Genomic DNA, 24,399 nt, shown 5'->3' with positions numbered 1-24,399 from the left:
TTAAATTTTGCAGTCTCATTGCACTTTCTATTCAAAAGATAAGAAGCTATTAAAAAAATGTTACATTTTGCCCATTTGTATGAAATGTGCTGCTCCAACAGTGTTTACATCTAGCCAGATGATGTAGCAACACCAAGGGCTGTTTCCCTGGCAAATTCTTCTTTAGGATCCAGTTTGAAAGGGGACAGTCTTTACTGAGATGCCTACTTTACTTGGCAATCTGGATAGTCTAATGCCAAATCCGTAATGCAAGCTAAATTTGCTGCTGAGAAAGCCTTCTCTCTCTCTAAGACATGGCTTTTTGCAAAGGTAATAGTGATTATCTGTGTCCTTGTTGTGCCTCTCAAGTTACCCCAGCTCTACAGGACTCCTGAGGTCCCCTCTCACAGTAGTTTCTGCTGTAATGAACTGAGTTGTGGATTATTTTTGTATGAACTGTGAGAAAGCTTGTACAACTTTTCCAGTGATGTTAGAGAATTGCAGGAAAGTACTGGATGACTGGTAGCACCCAGCCGGACCTAATCAGTGCCCATGCTACAGAAGACCCCTACAGGGAAATGCGACATGAAGCAAACACCAACTCCCGCTGAAACCTTTGGAACAGATCACCAATTCTACATAAAATCACTTGGTACACGTTGAGAAAGGATTTCTCTGAGCAAGTGTTACCAAAGGGCTTTCAGTGCATAGACCTGTGAGACAAGTTGAAGCTACAAGGAAGATAAACCCTAAAATGAAGATTCTGGGAAAGCAAAGAACCTTTCACCTAAAAGCAAGGCAACTGGCAGGGGTTTTCCCCACAAAATATTCACTGCCGGATAATGTGGCTTTCAAATCACTCATGCTTTGTGTCTTCTGAGCCCGGAATACACAGGAAGCAAACACTCAGTCCTCTTGGGTAGAGAAATGCCTATTTCAGAAGCAAAAGGATCTTTGTAAGCCCAATATTCATAAATGATGGAACCTCCCAGACTCAGAGCACTTGTGAAATCTACCATCACTACCAAAATGACAAGCCCTTACTTTCATTGCTAAAGCTGATTTAAGCAACCTTGACATCACCAAATGCTCCCACCATAGGCAGGCTAGTGTCTGGCGGAGCTGTGGTGGAGGTAGGAGATTATTGCCATCCAAACCAACCTGTCCTCTTGTAGCATTAATTTTTTCCATACTTGTTCATATTCCTCACACAAAAATGAAATGCTGTGAAAGCAAAACACCAGAATGACCTCTCACTGCTACAGTTCCCATGTAACCACTGAGTTGCTGTCAGAGCCAGAGACGGAAGAGAGGATATCTGTGATATCTCTCTGGAAAAAACAGTGGGCAAAATTGCCCAAGTTGGGTAAAGGTCAAGAGAGTTAGGAAAAAAAAATACTGCAGAGGAATAAAACAAAAGAAAGTGGTAATCGAGATAAGATTAAGAATTAAAGTGACAAAAACACTAGACACTTTCTTCAGGGGGAAATCAAGCCCTTTTAATTGTTGGATCATTGCATGTCCCTTATTTTCTATATTGTTCTGAACTGACATGAACACAGCAGCCTCCCAAGGAAAAGAAAAAAAAAATAAATCCCCTTTTTAGCCAATATTGCTATTATGTCCCAATCAGCAGTGCACTCTCAGAAGCTATGGAAAAACATCAGTAAAATCAATACCCACCTTCAGGTTTTATTCCCAATGCAGATCTCCTGTCACACGCTTACCCTTCACTACAGTGAAATACATTAATTTTAATGTCATGCTATCTACCAGACACAACAACAATACTCAGGGAAGCCCTTATTTCTGCTTAACATGTGAAGAATTGGAGCCACCTTGAAACAGGCAGACATGTTCAGAAGTTTGTATTTCACCTCTCCTTGAGAACTAGAGATGTATTTTATATCACCAGACCTTAATCATTAATTTAAGTCTGACCTGAAATGAAGCCAAACTCTTCATTTGAGGTAATCAATGAAACTGGTGAAAACCATGATTCCCAGCTCACAGAGCATTGCAGAGGTTCAGAAGCAGCATTTCTAGCAGATCAGAAAACGAAGTATTCCAGAAGTTCCCTGCAAAACACTACACTTGTGAGAGGATTGCATTAAGAGGCAAAACAGTCTGTGTTAATAAAAGCAAAATGTTTTGATTTTTCCTTCACCTAATTTGTATTACAGTATATAAACTTCCCTAAGCACCTTATGAGCTAAAACCCTGAATTGGTAGAGAGACAGCTCTTTAACATCATTTACAGAAGCCTTGCAGGCAGTATAACTTTTCCCCTTCATTATAGATGGGTTGGTTTTTTTCTTTCTTGTTTCTGTATGCTGAGAATAAACATCTCTCCCTACTATGTATTGTGTCAGCCACAGAAAAGCTAGCAATAGGTGTTAGATTTCTCTCTCAATAACAAATCTCTGAGATCTGCTGGGAGTATCCAGGCAAAGCATAGCTATATCTAGGCATCTGGGAAAAAACAGCTACCATCAGACTGTCAGTCACAGCCTTCCCTGAAGGCCGAGTCATTGATCGCTAATGCCAAGAGACACCGAAAGGGACACTGTATCAAGATTTTGGCTTTTAAAATGTGCTTGAACTGTGAGTGATTCTGCAATTGAGGTGTGTCTGCATGAACAGAAATATCACTTGCAAGCAGAGTAGTTGTCTCCTTGCAGCCTTCCCCAGGAGCAGGACTGAGCCAACCTCAGGTGCTCAGCTTGGCAAGACATGGACATGGACAGGCGCAGAGCAAGCAGAGGACTTGTGCAGCCAGCTCGCAGAGATAGGTCTTCACACATTACACATCTTTCTTCTTTGGACCTCTTCTCAGCAGGCTCCTGTATGTATACAGATACCCACCAACTCACAGTGCTTGGCTTAGACTTTGCCATTCATGGCTTTGATATTTAAACATTTGACATAACCATCAGGCACCTGTATACAGTCAAACAAGTAGCTCTTTTTTTTTTTTTTTACTGGCCACGATGTAATCTTATCCTGGCAGAAACATTTTATAAACACCCTCTTGTGTCATATCTACCAGAAAGGTCTGTATACCTCTGTTTGAGTGCTATGACTTATGACAGCTCTTCAGAGGCAGTCCTCTGTCTTAAAGGGAAGATATATGAAAACAGAAGGATAAGGCCTATAAATTTTTATAGCTCTGTACTTAACTCACACACAGGCAGTGGAGTGGATAGCAGTCCCAAGAGAAGAGGTATGATCCTCCTACATTAAGCTATGCCCAATTTTAAAAGCACCTCTGAGCATCCAGCCACTGTTTAAGATGCTTTTACACTTACATGTTAAAAGTTTGACCTTACCCAACACATGGGGAATAATTTTCATGAGCACAGCCAAAAATCAGGGTGGGAAATAGATGCCAGAGGTAAAATGGGCCAAATGCTCAGGCTATGGACAACACACATTGTGATCTGAAGGACATGAGATTTGTTAAGACATTTCTGAAGGTCATATCAAGGTCATGCTCTGGTATATGTGTATGGTGCTAATCATGAGAGGGCATCGTTGCACTTGGTGGTTACTGAGCCCAGCCACTGCCCAAGCAAACCATCATTTGGGAAGAGGAGAGAAAATCCCCTGTTCTTTGCTTTGCTCTGATGCTTTCCAGGGCTCAAGCATCTCCTCTAAGTGACTGCTCCTCGCTTAGGAAACCCTGCTATGCTCCCATCAGACCAGGACTCCAGGGAGACCCCCCAGTCAGCCAACATCTGATCATCTATCAGCTATCCTTGTCCCCCCTGCAGAGAGGACAGGTGACCCTGCAACCACTCCTGAGGCCAGAAGGTGTCAAACTCACTCCTCCCTCCCTGAAAAAAAAAGAGCGTGGGAGGAGTAGGAAGAGAAATCATGTACAGCACAAACACGCCAGTGAGCACATTGCTCATTTCCACCACCATGACCTGCACATCTCCACGTTTCTCCAGCTCAGCTCCAGTTGAGTTATCACAGCTTGATGGTTATAACAAGCTGTCATGTGGCAGATAAATTGCATTAACTGGCCAGAAATGGGGAGGTGGGCCATAGCCTGCTGCAAAGGCAGAAACATTTCCAACTGCCTGGCCCACAGTGAAAAAGGGTAGCTGTGAAGTTCCCTCTCCTCCTCCTTGGGCAGAGGAACATGCCCATGAGTCGCTGCTGGAGCAGCTCAGCCGGGATGGGGAAACTCTTCCAGTCACAGTGGCTGGTGATGGTGTCTAGGGCCCCACTGACTCAGTCATTCAAAAGTCTCTGGAGCGAGATCGCATGAAATGAGGCCATCTGAACTTGTTTTCAGAGTCCATGTCGTAACAGCTCGCTGTTTATGTCCTATCACATGTTCAGAGTAATTTTTTAGATTCCTTGAACGGAGTAAAAGCAGAATTGCAAAGCATCTGGAAGTCAAGACCTCTTGGTTTACCAGTCTACTGCTAAACCTCCAAAAATACCAAGAATGCACCATGGAAAGGTGAATCCCTGGTATGAAACTATTCTCAGTAAGAAAATTACCCCTCACTCCTTGCTGCAGCACTGCATGCCTCAGACACTTTCATTTAAAACTGTTTTCTTACTCTTTATTGACCATTTTTGATCAATATCTAGCCTATAAATAGCTAACTGGCCATTTTTGCCATAACTTTGGGTTGCTAGGCCAAAAAGCCAAGGAAGAACATGCATCAGAGCAGAGACATAAGAGCAGGCTGAAGCTTGCCTTAGCTGCATTTTCTCTTGCCCACCGCCTTAGCCTTAAATTCATCCCTGACCTTATATCAGGGCAGTCAAGTAAAGGTGTGGAAGAAGGTGGCTGGCTTGGACAACAGACTGTTTGCCAGTGCTCCAGGTGTGTCCCTAGCATGGGGTTTAGCAATGCAGGTGTCATTTCTTCCTCTAAGACCCTCTATACTTCAGATATTTCACTGATTTGCAACTGAGAGTGCACATTATCAGTTCCTAAAGACGGGAGACTGGGGAAGGGCCATGCATGCAGCAGAGTAAGAGGAGATTTGTGAACCAAAGTGGGCTGTGGGATCAGACAGCCCAGGAGAAAAAGAATCCATTTTGCTCAGGGGAAGAGTCCAGATTTGTGGAAAAGTTGTAAGTCATGCTTGCAGGACCTCTTCCACTCAATACCTGCTCATGGTTCTTGGAAAACACCCGTCCCCCTAGATTCATCTGCTCTGTATTAACTGAGCAAGTCCACTTCAGCTGGCATTCAACCATACGAGCAGTAAGTCATTCAAGTTCTCCATTTCTCCGAAATGGGCAAGATTACCATGGTTAACTTCATTTTTTCTGCTGGGCTTCCCCAACCCTTCCAAAATTCCTCCATGCAGAAAATTAACAGAGTCAAATGAGTCCAAGCAGGGAAAGATGGGTCAGCACAGCCTGCTACAGACATCCTAATAGATATTTCCAAGCAATGTGGAAGAGATCCCTCTTGCAGCAATGGAACTCAATGTCGTGCTGCTGCAGTGGGCTCTATAATCCCAGTCCTAGCCTGCAGGGCAGGCAAGTAACCCATCATCAACATGAGGACAGCCTCCATGCGAGCACCCTCTCCAGTTTGCTTCAAGAAGGATTTAACCAATGGTAGAAAAGAATAAAGGGAACAACAAGACAGTTCAGAAAGCTCGAAAACTTGACCAGAGAGGAAAACCTAAAGGAGCTAGAATTGCTTAGCCTGAAGTAAAGGAGGATGGAAGAACAGCAACTGTTTTCAACAGATGCCTGGGAGCTGATAGAGGATCTACCAACAGAGGCCTTTCCAAACGAGTCACAAACATCTGTCAAGAGTGCTCTACCAGGAATCCTGTCTGTGGGCCAAGAGATGGGCTCTCTGGATCTTGTGAAGTTCCTGCCAGCCCACTCTATATGAAGCTACATTGAGTGGTATCTCTCCTTTACTCTGCTCTGCAGTGTGCCTGCAGCTAATGGCGCTGAGGCAGCACCACGGGACTGACCCAGATTTGCAGGCTCCAATTCTCAGCTACCCCCAAACCTCTGCCTTTGCTGAGAAGATGGACAGATAGACAAGACACTGAGCAACCTGACCAAACTGCTTTGAGCAAGAGGTTAGACCAGAGACCTCCACAGGTCCCTTCCCACCTAAATTATTCCATGTGGGAGGCAAGCGCACAGAGGTTCAACAATCTACTTCGGCAACGTCAGGCCTAAATTCCTGTGTTTACTTCTTTGGGCAGGTTTTACCCCACTCCTCCTACAGCATCTCAAGGTGAAGACACTCCAGCCCCAGGCAGGACATCCCTCTCCCCTACACCTTTTCCAAGCAGGGACTTTCCCAAAGGATGCAAAGCTACCGGAGCCCCATAAAAAGCAAACTGAAACACACAAAACAGATGGGCCGGAGTGTGGAGGCACTTACAGCAGATGGCACTAAAATATTAAACTAACATTACCGTATGCTTAAGCCACGGCCCGGCTTGCTGCTGATTGCAGAGCCAGCCTGGTGAAAGCATGCAGATGAGAAATGAGCCTCAGACTGCTAAATCACCCTACCAAACATCCCCTTCCCATGGAAAAATGCCTCACTAGCAACTCCTCCAACAGCAGGGACGTGCTAACGCGATGCAGACAACGTTTTGCTGAACAAAAAAACATTCCCAATAATTTAAGGTCTCTCACAGATCTCTGCCGGAAAACCATCTCCTTGAGAAACTGTGTAAAATCTGTTTGTCTGTGGCACCAAACAGGGGTGGACACAGTGAGAGGTTAAAGGTGAAAAGCCTACACTGCTGTGTGCTTGTCCACTGCATGACAGCCCTGGACACCGTGGGATGGCACAAGAGGCATCAGGGAGGAGGAGAAACATGTTCTTCAAGCTAGGGCATTTGCCAGTGTCACCTCAAAACCAGAAGTGATCTTGACTGCAGCTTGTGACACTACCTGAGAGACACTGGGCCACCACATAGGGATGGGTGGCTATGAACCTTGGTGCCCCTCATGGGTGCTTAGAGCCACAGCAGCCACGGAGGGTGCATGGTAAGGACATGCTCTTGTAGGGGACTAACCAGATTAATGCTACAATAGCCTTTCATAAGGCATAAAAATCAGGATGCCTCATAGCAGGGTGGCATAGGACTGTGCTGCAGAATAAAGCATTTTAAATGATGAATTTTATTTGACTGTGTTTCCAGCAGGACCCTGCCTGGAGACTGGGTCTTGCCAGTTATGCCATCTAGCATGTGAGTGACAGCACAACCCCACAGCCCTGGGCCTGGGTTTTCCTTTTCCTATGCTAAATTTTGCCATAAAATAAAAAGAAAATGAAAGTAAACATTACTATGAATGTTCACATCTTTTTCTTTTTTTTTTTTAACCTGAGCTCAGACATCTGATCTGAAAGGTAAGAAGCTGCTGCACGTTTCATTAAACGGATCGAGCAGAACAAATCTCCTAATATTGTCATTGAAGGAAAGGCTGGAGAGAGACACGATGCCCCAGCATAAGGGAAACCTCTGCCCCAGACCAGGTCCCCAGGCTGAGGGACACCAGCATGTGGTAAGCCAGGCTACCCTGGCAGAGAGCTCCCAACAGGCACGGCAAGAGAAGACAGGAAAGGACTCAGCCAAAATGCTCCTTCCCAGCCTGCCTCAGTCCAGGCTGCTTTTGGGCTTCTTGCAAACTGCCCCAAGGCCAAAAGATGCATGTTTCCAGGACAGCAAGTCTTTTCTGAAATTTCCTGCGTGCCCAAGCCATGTGCAAGCCCAGCCTGGATATGTAAGTTCGTACAATGGAGTATGACTCTCAAGATAGCTTTAGTGGCTTTTAGAGTGCAGAAATTCCTATATGGTTAGAAAATGTCTCTGTATGAAAGCATATTATATATTGTTGGGAGGTATCCATGTTTATACATAGGTGTCCTTACCAAAGCATTACCTTGCCCAAAATAAAGGATGTCACCTGAGCCATGCAATGTCACAGTGCTGTGCAGGCCACGCCAATCAGTTGTATTATTTTCCAAAGTTTGTGAAAATCTGTTTTCTTAGAACAAGCCTAAAAATCTGCATTCCTTGCTCTGGCTACTGGGAAACACAAATGCATCTGGTTTTCCTTCTCTGTGGCTGAATATTTAAAAAAAGAAAAGAAACTGAGCTGGCAGCCTCCTTTCCTGCAGAGCCACAGCCAGATGTGCTCTAAGCCCTGTTGTGTAAGGGCTGTGTCCACCTCTGGGAGGAGATGCCAGGAGTGACATGTGGGCAGCGACAGCCAAACAGCAAATGTCTTGCTACAGCTCTGCCTTCCACTCTTTGCTCCGCAGGAGGGAAAGGAGTTGGTAACACTAACAGAGGTAGCAACTGCACAACTCTGGCCGAAACAAAGCCTGTGTTGCAGCAAGCCATGCGATCTTTCTGATCATGCAGAAAAGCAAGCGAGGCTGCTTAGCAGTTAACGGCATGGGAATAGTTCCACTCTTTCAAATCATGATAGTCAGCTCCAGTAAAATGGAGGTAGGAAGTCACTGCCCATTTTTTGTTGTTGCCACTGGATGGCAACAGACGTTAAGCAGAGACACTGACTTATCACTGCGTAAAGCACACATGCGCTTGCTGTGCTCCACCTTGTTATTTAGGGGAACAGCTGTGATTTCAGTACGCTTAGCAGACACACCAGAAAGGTCTCTGAGGGATTAAGCCGCAGGCTGGCAGCAACACGATCAGCAAGACTGTTCCTGGGGTCAGGATGAATTCTGGGCTCTCACTTTGTACAGCTTCTCCATGTATTTCCTGGAGTCTGCGCTCAATATCAATTTTTGTCTTGCCAGCCTAGGGCAAACCCTTCTCATGAGCCATGCGAAGTATATTTAATGCCATGGATATGAGTAAAAGTCTCCTTGGTGGTATTACAGTATCACGCTGTGAGATAGTTAACACATATATATGTGAAACCGATGGCTGACTTACCTGGCTATAAGCTGGCCAAGGGCCACAGAAAGATCTACAGCTGGGTGTCAAAACCACATCCAGGCGTGTCAAACAGCTTCATTTGCTCCATCCGTTTCCTGTGAATCTCCAGAAATGCTGGGCTAGCACTCACCTGAACTCAGGTGGGACTTGCTATGGCCGTAGGGGTTCAGTCCCCACTTGGACTCTGTGAACATCACTAAAGCCATTCTGTCGTAATAATGATGTGCGGGGGTAGCATAACAGTACCGAGGTGACGTGTAACAAGGAGGTAACAGGAAAAAATGAAAGTTTTTCTGGTTTCTATCTTTTAACAAGTAAATAGTCACATCTTGTTAGTATTCTCTTAATGATAGATAACTATAAATAAGATAATTCTCTTAATTAATGGATGGGGATACCATTCTTCCTTTGGGTGACGTCATTCCGCTGCACCTCCATTGTGTGGCACTGCCACATCTCCCTCTATTCTCATCACTTCAGCTGAGGGTGGCCCATGCCAATGCTTGCCAGGTGCATCTGAGTTGGTGTATGACACACACACACCATGCTGTGACGTAAAGCTCTGCCAAGACCTCAAGTTGATGCTATGAAGGCAGTCCCCTTGCATGAGCTCCGCCACATCATTTCGCTGCCAGCCAATGTGGCTGCAGGCTGATAGAGCCTGGGAGGACCCATGGGGGATGCTCTGGTTCCACCAAGCCAGCTAATGCATCCCCCAGTTCACCTCCAATAACTGAAAAACCACTGAAGGATTTCACGTGAATTCTTTGAGGGAGAGACAAGCTCGCCTTTCCCAGGTCAAAAGGAGAGCCCCATACTCTACCTTCAACATAAAAATTTAACTAGCACCCAGACACAGCGACCCATGCAGCAAATATCCATGGCTGGAAGGTAGCGTAAACTGGACCCCACTATCATCTATATTTTCTTATCTCGAGCTCACCTCCTCATACCTTGAAATTAGCTTTAAAAAGTTCCACAAGTTTTAGCAACAACCTTCTTGAGAGGCTTTACATTTTTGTTTTCCTTGCCTTTGGCACCAGAGTGTCTCGAGGGAGAAAAGCATATACTGAAATAACTCTCTACGCACCGCCAAACAGTAATTAGCTGTCTTGTGTCTGTCCTGGAGGAAATGTTCCTGCCACTACTGTCCTATGGGAATACAGATAGGAAACACGGACACACTGTGACACAGGGAGAAAGTCTGCTCACACACACAGGGATTTTCTCTGACAACCATATGAGAACAAGCCTCTGTTAGCATCAGTTTAGGCAATAACAGAAATTAAATGAGATGCAAAAGTTAGGCAAAAAAAATCTGAACATGATCAAAGGGGACTGAAAATTGTAACAGGGCCTGAAAACTCAAAATTGAGGGACAGGGAACTAGCTGCCCATGTGATACTCCCCAACTACTTTCCCCAAATCCAAGATCAAATTGTCAGTCATCTGCCTAGAGCAACACACAGAACACAACATGTTTGCAGAGACCCAATGCTGGACACTGCAGGAAGGGTGTGTAAGGTAAATTCAATCAACCCTACAGCTTCTAGGGTTTGGGCAGGGCCTGGGCCAGTCCTACAAAGGGGGAATTTGGGAAGGGGGAGTGAAATGGTTGGAGCTCATCCTACCTGTGAGGGACCTAAGAGATGCACAGCATGACATTGCAAGCTCTGAGAATCTGACAGGAAAACATACTTACAAGCAATAATCATCATATGTTTCTTATTTAGCCTGTTAATGTCATTAGTTCATTACCTTTAAGAATATCAGTATTAATGTATTTTATTGCACTGCAGATCTTGCAGTCCTCAGCACATCGTGCAAGTCTGGGCTGTTTCCTTACTAGACTTGCACGCTTGGGTTCACAGCTAAATCAGTTGTAAGAGTGTGCCACTTAAACGTGTCTGCCACATCTCCAGGCCATCATGTGGTCTGCACAAACACAGACGGAGGAAAAAGATGCTCTCTAAGCAGCAGGGGTGGGGCTCCCCCTCGCTCCGTCTTTATCCATCTGTCTGCAAGGAGACAGCAGCTCTGAATTACAAAACCCCATCAGACAGAAGAGCCGAGGACAGCCGCTGCCCTCCAGCCCAGCCAGGGATACGGCAGAGGGGGAGCAGGGCAGGCATGGGGCAACCCCAGTGTCCCTCCCACGCCAGCCTACAGAGGCAGAGGCACACAAAGGTCCTGGCTATTTAGAGCTGGCATCTTGCAAAGAATAAAATGCCTTTTTCTCTTGTGCGCCTTGTGAACTGAGCCGGTTACGGGCTGCAGGGACCGCTGGCAGTGTCAGTGTGCAGTGACCATGTGCTATCCCTTGGTTCTCAGGGTTTAGCTCAGCCCAAAAGCTGCTGGTGGCTCTAGAGGTTTGGTGGGTCCAGTCAGACCTCAGTGCCTGGCACAGCAAGCCCAGACCTGTCTGGGTCTACACTGGCTTTAAAGGGATCCTACGGAGAGACAAGTGCCCTTGAGCTCACCTGAGTACCAGGGAAGTGTCCTGCCCTTCACCCTCCCAGAGCTGGATTAGGGAAAGGGCTTTCAGAGGGGCACACAGGATGCCCCCCAAGGCATGCAGAGATGGGGTGAGCACCCCCAAGCCACCCGCCTCCCTGCACCAGCCTGGAAGCATACACAAAACCTTCCTTATTCAGGATGGAGGGTGTCAGCCACCATGAGAGAGATTCATTTAAGCTGCACCAGGTTCAGAAACACTTAGACCCACCAAACCCAACACCTCCCCTCCTCCAAATCTTTCTTTTTTCTTAAATGTATCCTCAAAACCATTATCCTCACATTTCTGGGAGGGGCAGGACCACCTCCCTGATTGCACCCCTTTCCTGGGGCAAGGCAGGTACTACTTCAAAGGAAAAATGATCATTTGTTGTTCTTTGTCCTCCAGATGCCTGATGCACAAATCAGCCTCATGTTACTGGGATTCCTGCTTGATCCAGTATATATATGCTTAAGCCTGAAAATTATTGTTGCTGGTATATTTTTTTCCTAAGGGAAAGGAAAAGGAGAAAAAGAAGAGGAGGGAAGGTCAGAGATGGTGTGTGCATTGTCACAGGTGTGCTCATTTTCAAGCTGAGGTTATCCAGTGTCAGCAGCTCCCCCTGCTCAGCACTACTAACATCTCCCCTACAAGGAAGAGGCACTTCTCCCTCCTCCCCCTTCTCAGCAGCACTGCAAAAAAACAACATAAACATCTCCATTTACCTTTCTGCTTATTTAAAAACAGCAGTAGGGGTGAAGCCAAGGGACTTCTTTTGCCAGAGTCCTTGGAAGACACTTTACTTTGGTTAACAACAGTTTCTTCGATGGGTTTCTTCAGGATTATTCTTTCCTTCAGCTCCTCGGTGCTGACAGCGGAGGTTGGGGGCTCAGCAGCTACTTTTGGTGCAACAAAGGAGCATTTCAGGTAGGACGCAGACTCTGCCAGATTTTCCCTGTTCATCCTGCTCTCTGTCATTTTACTTGCTTCGTAGTCTGAGGCATCAGTGCGCGAGCCATTCTCTTCCTTGATAATGTCCATGACCATGGGCTTCATCAGAGGGGAGTCCTGCTCCCTCTTTGGGCTCTCTTCGGAAGCCGATGAGGCATCGCAGGACTCTATGATAAGCTCGCTGTCAAGCTCAGCCTCCCGCTCCTCCCGCAGGATGCTGTACTGGATGGAGGGGGAGGCGGGCGATGGAGGGGGCCCTCTGATGTGGCTGAAGGTCATATAGTTGGAGTGCAGAACCTCCTCGGCAGCCAGCGGGTCCTCCGAGACCAGCTCAATCTCCGAGTCCCCCGACTCGGCGCTGCTGGCTTCGTTATCCAGGGGTGAGGAAATGGCAGGGCGCCCAGGTTTGACCCGCTGGTCTTTCTTCTCAGCGGAAAGGGCTGGTGACCGCTGCTCCTCTGGGCTCTCGAAGGAAAAGCTTTTTGCTTCCTTGATGGCACTGATGAGTTCATCCTCCGACAGGCTGCCTTTGCCCTGCGACTCTGAGATGGATGGTTCTGCCACCCAGAAAGAAAGGGGAAAAAAAAAAAAGAAAAAAAAACACTGTTAAAAATGACATTTTCTGGCTGCTTAGGCAACAAACACAATAGATTTCGTGCCAGCGCGGATCCCTCTAGCAGGACTGGTAGCACAGGCAGAAAGTCTTCCTGTCTGGGATGACTAACAGTAATAACAGCTTGTCCTTACAGAGCATTTCCCATGCACATATTTGTTATAAAAGAAGTATCATTACATCATTTACTGTGGAAAAAGCTGAGGTAGAAGGCAATGCTGGTCAGTGCTTGGCCAGTGGCTCAGCAATGTAGTTTTCACCAGGAAAATCACCAGCCATGAGGAACGTGGGCTCAGGCCATGCGTGACAGCGTCTGACAATCACCGACAGATACAGGTCTATTTGGAGGACAAACACACATGGGGCTGGTGGGTTCCTGGCACTGGTGATCATAACAACCCATGTGTAGTTACTAGTAATTTTGTCAAACTTTAACGTTCAGGTGTGAAATGTTCCAGGTCAGAAACTTTTCTCAGACTCTTTTTTTTTTTTTTTTTTGGGGGGGGGGGGGTGGCAGGGAGTGTGTGGTGAATTCTCTGTTTGCTTTTAGCTCAGTTGGGTCTAAGAATGAAACTTATTTTTTTTACTCTAATTCTTAACATCATTAAGAATGACATTAACCAAAATAATGACTGACCAACTTGTCACCCAAAATTTGAAACAAAAAAATTTCTCTGCATTTTCTGGCTCACACTGGGAGAAGATATACTTGGAGAGTGAAAATAAGCAGTTGGAAAGGCTGAGTGGTCACCCAGAATTAGCAAGGAGCCCACATCCTGCACTAGAAGGGAACCCAGCACCAGACTTCCCACCTGTTCTGCCTCCCTCTATATCCCTTTACCACATGGGATTTTGTAATTAAAAAATAAAGTAAGGTTGTATGTAAGTTGTTCACAATAAGAGGCAACAGAGGCAGCATGAGGTGCATCAGCAGCTGCCTTGAGTTACTGTACGGGGAACAGGCTTCGCTTGATCATTCACAGACCATCAGCCAGCCTCAAACCCAGACTGCACCCGGTGCATCAGGAGCAAGGCCAGCCAGGCCACCTGAGCCCATCTGTGCCAAGGGGGACCACGGCAGCTGTTTGCACCCGATCCCCTGTGGGCACCTGGCCACCGCCTCCTCCTGCTCTCCGCTTTCAACCTTGCATTTCACTTACCCAGAGATCGCTGCCATCCACATGCAAGACCCTCCCTTTTGGGGGGAAAAAAGGGCTGAATTCCCCAGTCATGTTGGAACAGCCATCAAGCATACACAGAAATTTGTCCTCATTCACAGACTTTAGATCATCAAAGTGACAGGGTCACGTACTGGCATTGCAGGTGGTGAGGGTTCAAGAAAGCCGTCAGGAAAAGAGACCCCCAAGTTTCCTCCTGCTGATGTTGGTAAAGAGGCCCATGGCAGGACACCACCTGCATTCACACATCTGGGGACCGCAGTGGAGTGGGGGGAGGTTTCCAGCCCCTCGGCTGCAGGTGTGGGGAGCCCCGAGCTGACCTGTACCCACTCCCAGTGGGTATTTGCCTTCAGCCCAGCCCTGCCTCAGATTCAGCCACTGGCATTGGCCCCTCGAGCCCACCTAGCTGCATTGGCTACCTATGGAAGCTCCTCTACAATAGAGGGTAGAAAAGAGATTGTATCAGATGTGACCTGGGACAAAATCACTGTTTCTGGCTATTTCCTGACTTATTTTCTCATGGCAATAGCATAGCTGATTTCTTCCTGATCATGTGCCTTTCCCAAGATCAATCAGGTAAAGAGAGAGGTTTTAATGACAGCACACAAGCCATGGCATCCTGCTGGGAGATGGGCAAGAAAAACAACCTCCCCAAACCCCTCCAAGCAGTTTTGATTTGTGTGTCTGCCAATACCTGTCATCAGCATCGTCTTGAGCACATATTTTGTGCATGTTTGCAGCTCCTCCAACAAAACCGCTCTCTTGTAACACATCCCTCTTGCACAAGAAAGTCCTTCTGCAACACAGAGTGTGGCTGCAGGCAGGATTAAGGTGTTTGGGACCGTTAGGACACACTCGTGTCCAGATGCTGGGAAGTTTCTGCTACATCGGCTGTGCTGAGCAGGAGCCTGTGCATCCCTTTCCTCCGGCTGCAGGAAGCCGACATGAGCTGCGCCACTCCCCTGCATTACCTCATGTGAGCATTTTCTCCCTGAGCGATGACTTAATCCGGCACACGTCCAAACAGGCATGTGACCGCCAGCCCTCGTAGCGCAGCAACGTGCCGTCCCTCGGCTTCACCCCGCTCCTGCCTGCACTGGCAGTTTGTAACTCTCAGCCACGGCATTTACCTTGAGAACAAAAAAGCCCTTTGTGGCCAGCAGCAGGGTGTCATATTTACCGCTGGCACGGGGAAGCATATAAATACCCACCGCCTTTCAGCGCCAGTGCAGCGTATGAACAGACCATGTCTTCCTTCCCCAGAAGGATGATGGCCAGCAATTAAAAGCAAACCATTTTCAAAAGTCCTGATCCAAGCAGGGGGGAACTGGGGGCTTCGCCAGGATGCTTGAGGGGTATCTAGGAGCGACGACTTTGCTGGGTCACTGGGTAGAAATAGCGAGGGCAGGTTTTATATTTCTTTCTCGTTTATGAACACGGAGCCTGGGCGCAGCGTGTCCCCGGCTGCGGGAAAGGAGGGAAATCCAGAGAAAAAACCCTGCAGGAGCCAGCCCCTAAAGGAAGATGCCTGTTTCTTTCCTTAATGCAACAGATAAGCACTGCTTGTGGCTTTCCAGCACCCCAATGCAAGGCGGTGGGACCTCCCAGGGCTGTTCAATCAGCTTCGCCCATGGAGAGGAACATTTCTGTGCCGGCAATGATGCCGGCCACACCAGTGCCTCCCAGTAAGGCAGCAGCCGTGAGGCTCAGCCATCCTTTATTCAGCTGTTATGATGGCATGCAGTTATCAAATGTCATGGAGCCAGCCTTGAACAGTCACTAAGGACTGAATAAATAACATTAGTGCCTGAAGTTCTTAATTATCTTGTAATCCAAAAAGTGTAAATCAGTAAAAAATGGCATGCCTCAGAAGTAGCTTGTGATGTCATGCAGTCAAATACAAGAAGAAAAATGGGACTCTAAAGTCTAATTATCTAAAGTTTCTGGCTGATGCAAGCAAGGTAAACTCACAGCTGCGGTGGACTCTTTCTATCTCTTTTTTTTGTGTGTAAAAATGTACAAATGCACACTCACTTTTGGACAGGAACTAGGTATTTCTCTAAGGGTAGGTATTAGTGTGGGTGGAAATCCCAGACTGCCATTTTAAGGAAATTCCAGTTGATTTTTAAATGCTTCTAGATGCCATCAAAGCCATGAAATTTCAGCTCGGGGATGTTCATTGTCAAATGTTCATTGTCAAAGGGTTTTGATCCAGGACATCACTGAAATTAAATTTCAAGTCTGAAAATACAGTTTCCTTTCACAGAAATGTTCCTTTTTAAAACACTATACTACTTTCATATTTTAGCAGTGTATAACAGGGAAAATGAGGAATAGATATTATATACTACTGCAGTAATCAGACAATAAGAAAATGTATAAATGAGGGATTTTGGTGGCCCCCCCCCAATAGAAATCAGGAGCCTTTAAAAGAGACTGGCCCTTTGTCCCTTCAGTCCCCTTTGTAAACGAAGTGACAGCATTTCCCCCCTCAGCACTTTCTGAAAGCAGCACTTTACTTGAAAACAGCACTTAGTTTTAACAATTTAACCTTACTCTCTGCAAGAGCAAAGAGGTGTTAAAACAACCATTAAAATTTTTAAAAATGAACCTGGGCATTTGCAGTGCCCTGGTCCCACACACCTCATTTCCTCTGGGGACTGTGGCCAGCCAGGGTAACAAGAGACCCCAAAATCACTGGGATCCAGCCCAAACTGTCACCTGGCTGACGATACCCCCAATGACACCCACCAGCTCACAACTTCCCCTCAAGGAGAGATCCCCGGGGGGACCAGGCTCAGCAATCTGACCCCAGCGGTGCTCCTGAGCGGCTCTCAGCAACTTATTTCTGTGGATCCCCAGCCCTGTCTTTGCCTCTTTTCATAAGGAAAGGGCAGCCCATCCTGAGCAGCGTGTTAGTGATGGGCAGCACAGTTTGCATTCCCCTTCGGTTCGGCAATGCAAAGTGGTGCCCGAGTGGGGCAGAAACACCTCCAGCCATGGAAACCTGTTAATATCTGCTTACACCCCTTTAGATCAACCCCACAAACCCACAGAAATTCTCCGACGTGCAGGGCTACAATGGCAACCACTCGCTGAATACCAAAAAAAACCAGTGCCATGCACCAGCATTACCTGTGCCAGAGGATGGTGGCGTGACAGACCCCGGGCTGTCATCTTCTGGCTCCGACACTGTCACCGTTGGTACCACCTCATGGCTCGGCTTCAGGCCGGTCTCTGGCTGAGTCGGGCTTGACTCTTTGCTGGCAGCTTCCTCAGCGCTTTCTATCTCAGTGAGTGTGATCTTGACGGGGGCTGTAACCGCAGAGGCACTGTGCTGATCTCCAGACCTTGTGTCTTCAAGGAGGTCTTGCTCTTTGGCTGCCTTCGTGCTCTCCAAAGCTGTCTGCTGAGGTTCAGCAGTGTGGCTGGACCTGGTGGGTATTCCCCGGTACTTATCGATAAAGCCTGGGCTCTCATCTTCTGAGTCAGGGTCATGTTTTTCTTGGTATTTTATTTCTTCTGGTCTACTTATGTCCATGTATTTATAAGCTTCTACTTTCATGGGATCTGCTAAGGTTTTATCAACTTCAGTAGACTCTGCAGGAGTCATCTCTATTCCTGAATCTGAGCTAAACAAGCCACAGGACTCAAACCCAGTCACATCTTGAACAGGATGCCCCAGTGTGTTAAACCCCTCCGTGCTGCCCGAACAGGGAATGGGGCTGTTTTCCTGCTGATAAATGCCCGTGAAATAGGTGGAGTCCCGCGGGGTGGTGTAGTGGACGTCCGAGATCAGAGAGGTGTAGAAAGAGTTGTCGCCCCCGTTGGCAGTGGAGCCATAGTCAAAGAGGTGCGATGAGGCTGTGACACCTAAAGGAAAGACACAAGAATGATGCACAGTGAAGAGACAAGTACCTGCACGCATCAATCTTTCTGCAAAGCCTACGCGCTCCCTGCTGATTTTAGATGCGGTTTGTGCACCAGGCGTGGCTTTGCTTGCAAGCTCTTTGGGACTGTCTCTTACTACAGCTTTAGGCAACACAGTGGCACATCTGTCAGACCAGGCTTCCAGCTGCTGTTTTGTCTTAAAATAGCTATAATGATCCTGATAGCTGCTAAGAGTTCCCGGCCAATGATTGCCCAGCCTGTGCATAGAGATCTCCAGTGATGGCAATCCCACAACCTCCCTCACAATCTGGCTCAGGGGCTCACCATCCAATATCCTTAAAAAAAAAAAAAAATCTAATGTCCAATACAAAACCATTTCTGAACAAAAATATATTTTTTTTAAACACAGAGAAGTGGAAGAGCTTCACCCCAAGGAAACTTTTCATTAAGAAAAAAATTCTGCTGGACAGAAATTGAGATGGAAAGTTGGGAGCTTTAGATTTCATTTTCTCTTTTAAAAGTAGCCACCTTAAATTTGTGAAATGCCAGGGCAGAGACTAAACATCCTCATTTAGTGATTCCCACATGCCCAGAAAGCCGTATCCTGCGTACATCATCTACAAAGCATGCCGGCGTGGAAGTAGTTAAACCTCTACCCACGCCCATGCATCATTTTCATACACCGCCTCTGATTCCCTCTGTCATCCTTTAAGTTCACGGGGATGATGCTAATTAAATTACAAACAGTGGCCACTTCTATTTGCAGCACTAATACAAAGCACAGCTCAATGACGGGAACAGCGAGATCCCCCGCAAGGGAGGCAGGAGGTGAGGGGACAAATTTTTATAGGGGCTGAGGGAACTGGGATGCAGAGGACCAAAGCTAATGTCTGTAGGAGCTGGTGCCTATAGGAAGGCGGTAGCCTGTTAACCTCTTGTATGCTGATGCACACTTGCATCACAGAGACTGGCGGGCTTTCTCCAACCTCTGTTCATCACCCTGCAAGGGATGTGGGTCTCCTGACCTGATCCACATGCACTGTGTCCTGGGCTACCACACACAATGCAAACTTAACAGTAACATTAAAGGGATACTGCTGCAGCTGCAAAGCCAGAAGCTGGGAGATGTCAGCGTGAAAGCTCCTGAGCTACTTGCATTTGGTTATTTCCTTTCTCCTTGAACATACGTGATGATACCATCTCTAAATATCATCGCAATTATTTTTTCCCACAGCCCTCCATGCATTAGGCATGTACAGCTCATTTAGTGTGCCCTGAAGCAATTTTTTTTCCCCCTTAACGCTATTCAGTGTGTAGCTGCAGGCTTTATTTTACTGCACAAGCTTGCTGGATTTGACGTGCACAGCCCAAGCCCTGCACAAAGGCAGAGTGACATTTCCCTCACTATAATTTTGCGTCCCTCAGCGCTATGATGACTTGCAAGCAACTTCTCTTCCCTGGGCCACCTTTAGAGTGGGAACAGCATGCTTCTCCTTTTACAAGGGAAAACACGGTAACATAGGGAGAAAGCAACCCAAAAGTGCCTCACCTTGCTTTTCAGCCTGCCTATGCTACCTGCTCCTGCGTGTCCGTCCTCACTGACTTTGGGTGCTGCTGGTCCTCCCACCATACATGGCATACACGATGCTGACAGCGGGTCCATCCCCACACCCTGAGAGCCCATGGCCAGGGCTTCATGGCAGCTACCTTTGCCATACAAGAGCACAGAGCAAGGGGTGCTGTAGCTAGCAGGTGAAAAATCATTATCATCATTCCCAGTCATTCCCAGCCTTCAGTTCACTCTTCTCCCTGCTACGGAGCTCTGCATTGAACTTTTCATAGATATATTTGTGATCAGTCCAAGATCTTGTTTCAGAGTGGTGAGGGTCACTGCGGAGATTTTTCCTATGCATGTGAATTTGGGACTTTTTATTCCTCTATTTGTAACTTTACATTTACTTACTCTAAATTTCACCTTCTATTTTCCTGCCAGCTCACTCAGGGCTGCAAGACCCTTTTGCAACTCACTGCAGGCAGCTCTCATCCTCAATGCTCCAAATGACTCAGTCTCATCAGCAAAGGTACGTGAGAACGGAGCCTAAGCAGAAAACCACAGTGAAACCAAAGAAGAATAAGGGCTAAGCTGGTCTGCCCAGCACCCACATCAGGTCCTACCTGAGGTCATCCACTGCCTCTCAAGGACAGCTCGTACCCAAAAAACATTTCTATATGATCAGTAAGCAAAAAGGGATAGGTTCTCTTTCTTGCAAATATTTTTCTTGCTGAAGTTGCTTTTTTGAAAATTATCCATCAACAGGCTTGGATTTTCACAAATGTGTTGGTTAGCTGGAATTATCTGATGCATTGTTTATGCCAACATATTTCAGGCTGTGAATTGCTGACTACAGACTATTCATGCCTGTTGCTGCCAGTATCTGCTGTTTGTAATTTACTATTTGTCCTGGGTGAGTGGCTGTCTAAATCATGGGGTTTCAGGGCTGCTGTTTCATTAGATGATTCCTCGGTGCCTACTGGGCCTGATCCAAAGCCCACCGAATTCACTAGAAAAGTCCCATTGATTCTGAGTGGCTCTGGAGCAGCTGAAGATGGCTGTGCAATACTTTCTGCTCTGGGTGCTCATGAAAAATACACCATCACAACACCATCAGCAAGCAAAAATCCATTTCTACTAACATCCCACTAGTGCTAGTAAAAAGGGAGCTCAAACATAGTCAAAGGAGATTGAAGTCACCATCAAACCAATATCCATGGATGCTTTTTGCAGCTTTGATTTCTGCTTTGGCCACGGTATATGTGAGCCAGACACACATGCATTTGCAGCACTTAGTAATGCTAATCAATAGGGCAGTGAAAGGGTTTCTAATGCATTTGTGTCAGGCGCTTCATAGCAGGAGTTACAGCAAGCCAGGAGAGCTCACAGGAGAGCCACTGTGATAAAGAGAGCCTGGGAAAATACCATCCCATTCTTTATGTTATTCATCAGCAGAAAGAAAAAAATAACCCTGAAATAGTCATCGACAGAAACATCACTTCACATTTTCAAATAGTACAAAACCAATGCCGTAGCAAATGTTAACGCAAGAGCTGATTTAATGGACTCACTGTCGATCACCAGTTTTTTTTTTTCCCCTGAAGTGGTTTTGCAAATAATGATGAAACCAGAAAATGAGTTTCTTATTGGGGTTCAGAAGGAAGACAAAGAGTTAAAGGGTGTCTGAGCGTGTCCGTTCACATGTGTGAGCAGAGAGAGGGTTCACATTAGCAGGACATAGAGGGATCCCAACTCTCAAGGCAACTGCAGAGTCAAAAGCGCTGAAGACAGCTGAAATCGCCTAATTACTAGGATTTAATGCAACTCTATTTCCACAGGGAATGATTTAAAACCATCAGTAAAACTGCCTCTTATTTGGGAAGAGTGAATCTATCAGCTGTTAGGCTGGCTATTAAAGACATGGAAACCTATAATAGCTGGGCAGATTTTTGCTGAAGAATGGTGTATTCAGAGCCTGGTGATTAAGCACTGCCCTCTCTGACTTTAAGTTTATTTAGTTCAATATCCGTGGGAAGGAGAAACCTTGAATGGGACCAGTAATGGATGGCAGTATCAGGTCTGAATTTACCCTTGTTACAAAGGGTTGGCTTTTTTAACCTGAATTTCCCTCAAACGTGCCCAAAAACTTGCCTGCCAATGCAGGTAAAGCAAAGCTATTCATCGCCTGAGAGCAGCAGTCATGCTTTCTGGTAATACGAGCCCTCGGGAAATAATTTCACTTCCTGCAACCAGCTAAGAAGTAATGGGTCTGATTCAATCATTTCAAGCACAGCTGAGATGCTCAGCAAGTTACATGTGTTTTCATCAACTGGAAAGAAAAAAAATTGAAAAAGACTGTTTTGTTTCCTCAGAAGAAGTGCATGCTCCAGAAATCCTCTCCTACAGCATTGGATTTAGAGCTATTTAACAATTGACACAGGAAATAATTTAGAAATCATTGGTTCCACACAGAGTAACTCTTAATTTAAGAAAGGCAGCTGAAGCCCAGTTTGGATCAATGCAAGCTGAACTGCTGCAGCACACTGGAAGAAGAAACAAAAAGTTAGCTGACGATAATAGACAAGAGAGAGATAATTTAAATAAAACTGATTTTTTTTCCTCAACTAAAGTATGCTCAGTCTTCTTAAGATTGATCACTTGAGAATATTGTGTTCAATTCTCAATAAAATAACCAGTTTCCATGTTAACCTGCCTTTCTTAATCTTCACATGCAACTCTGGTGACCTTCAATGGCACAGACAGACTGACACAGAAGGACATGAAAATTCTGTTCTGCAGAACAGCTGCAACCCCACAATGTGAGGTTCAGTATTTATTGTGTGTCAGTGATTCAGTCAGAATTATTAATTTTTCAGAAGAGGAGAGGGAAAACTAATCTTTAATTAGATGATGCTATTTTTACAGCCTGGAGCTGCACTGAGAAGAGGAAGGATCTTTGGTTGCAACTGGAGGAATCAAGGTTTCGGCGACCTTTTCAGACAAAAGCAGAACAGTGTGAGCAAGCCGCTTCCAGTAAATTCCTATAAGTCTCTTAAATAGTTGGCTCTGATTTTTGCTTTGGATATTCAGCCTCAGGAGTTGTTACTGGCTACCCCAGTGCTGCAGGGCTGCTCGCTCCCAGGAGCCAGGTCTCCCCAGCTCTCTCCTGTGTCCACCCAGACTGCAGCTTCCTGATGACAAGGTCCACCTTGTCCTGTTTGGACTGTCCCTGACCTTTGATAATATATGGACTAGAGATAATAACGAGCAAAGTCCCATAAACAAGGGGAGTACTCTTGTTTGACTGGCCCCAAATGATGCTAGAGGGTCTCTCAGGCCACACGTCACTCCCAGTACCTCGGCCCGTTAGTTGTCATCCAGAGATTTTAGATAACAAAGAGGCCAAAACTGAGCAACAAGCATTTTCCAGCACAGTGACTTTGCTCTGATCCAAGATCCCCAAAGGCACCACAGAGCTCAGAGATATGCAGTGACTTCCCTTCAGCACTCACTAAAGCCTGTCTCTTAAAAAGATATCCTATATTGTCTTAAAGGCTCAAGGAGGTGGTTGAGCGCTTTGCGGAGCTTTTTATTTTATAATTACCCTCTCTCTAGAAAGGCTGATTTCATAGCAAGGCTGACTGTCTACATCCAAGAAGCCATCATGCTCTCCCATTGCACCTGACAGTGGTGCAGGAGAGTCCCATTGCCCAGACCTTGCCACCACTTAAACATCTGTATCTGGAGATCAAACCACAGCTTGGGGTCCTCTCCAATGACCAGCACACAGACCTTGTTTCCCAGCTGCACAGCAGCAGCTTACGTTCCAGCCTCTCCTTCATTTTTATCGTTCATCCATGACCATCAGATAATGCATCTTCCTGCTTTCTTCCAAATACGCAACAAAAGTAGCTATTAAACAGTCCTGCCTTTTCTGCACCAAATTTACAATTTTGCCATCAGCCACTAGCAAGAAGCTTGTGCTTGGCCTTGGCTTCTTTTTATTCCTAACTTATCCTTAAAAAAGAGGAAAAAGAAAGACTTTTTTCTTATTCTTTTGACCCTGACACATGATGTCTCCTTGTTTCTTTTCAGTTTCCCAACTCAGTTACCTTCCTTCTTAAAACTCATATTATATTGCCTTACTTTGTTCTCATCTGGAGTCTTACACATCTTTACACAGATGTTTAGTGTTCTATCACTTTTCCACATCTCATTACAGTACCCACATGGATCATCAGTCCCAAATCTATCTCCAAATTCAAAGCACACCCTGTCTTCTTACAGGATCACAGAATCAACTAGGTTGGAAGAGACCTCTGGGATCATCGCATCCAACCTTTGACCTAACACCACTGTGTCAACTAGACCATGGCACTAAGTGCCACATCCAGTCTTTTCTTAAACACCTCTAGGGATGGTGATTCCACCACCTCCCTGGATAGCCCATTCCAATGCGTAATAACCCTTTCCGTGAAGAAATTTTCCCTAATATCCAATCTAAACCTCCCCTGGTGCAACTTGAGGCCATGTCCTCTCATTCTATCGCTTGTTACCAGGGAGAAGAGACCAACACCCTCCTCACCACAACCTCCTTTCAGGTAGCTGTAGAGAGCGATAAGGTCTCCCCTCAGCCTCCTTTTCTCCAGGCTAAACAATCCCAGTTCCCCCAGCCGCTCCTCATAGGACATATCCTCCAGACCCTTCACCAGCTTTGTTGCCCTCCTCTGGACTCGATCCAGCACCTTAGGTCCAGACCAAGCTGTTTCTTCCCTTCCACTTGATTTAAAGTCCAACTCAAACTGCAGGAA

The 24,399-nt window shown here is 46.3% G+C and overlaps 1 protein-coding gene across 1 annotated transcript in view; it reads right to left on the bottom strand.

Moving 5' to 3' along the window:
• Positions 1-24,399, bottom strand: part of RTN1 (reticulon 1) — a 122,276-nt gene that overhangs the window by 36,317 nt on the left and 61,560 nt on the right. Inside the window, exons 2-3 of the mRNA XM_068399063.1 lie at positions 17,281-18,018; positions 12,129-12,911 (exon numbers count right to left, since the gene is read on the bottom strand). Of these exons, the coding sequence (XP_068255164.1) occupies positions 12,129-12,911; positions 17,281-18,018 (1,521 nt within the window). The remainder of the gene's footprint in view (positions 1-12,128; positions 12,912-17,280; positions 18,019-24,399) is intronic.

The sequence above is a fragment of the Nyctibius grandis genome, chromosome 4 (genome assembly GCF_013368605.1).
Source record: "Nyctibius grandis isolate bNycGra1 chromosome 4, bNycGra1.pri, whole genome shotgun sequence".
In the NCBI taxonomy this organism is placed as follows: Eukaryota; Metazoa; Chordata; class Aves; order Nyctibiiformes; family Nyctibiidae; genus Nyctibius; species Nyctibius grandis.
The sequence above is the reverse complement of the archived record's forward strand: the minus strand, read 5'-3'. Positions and strand labels throughout refer to the sequence as shown.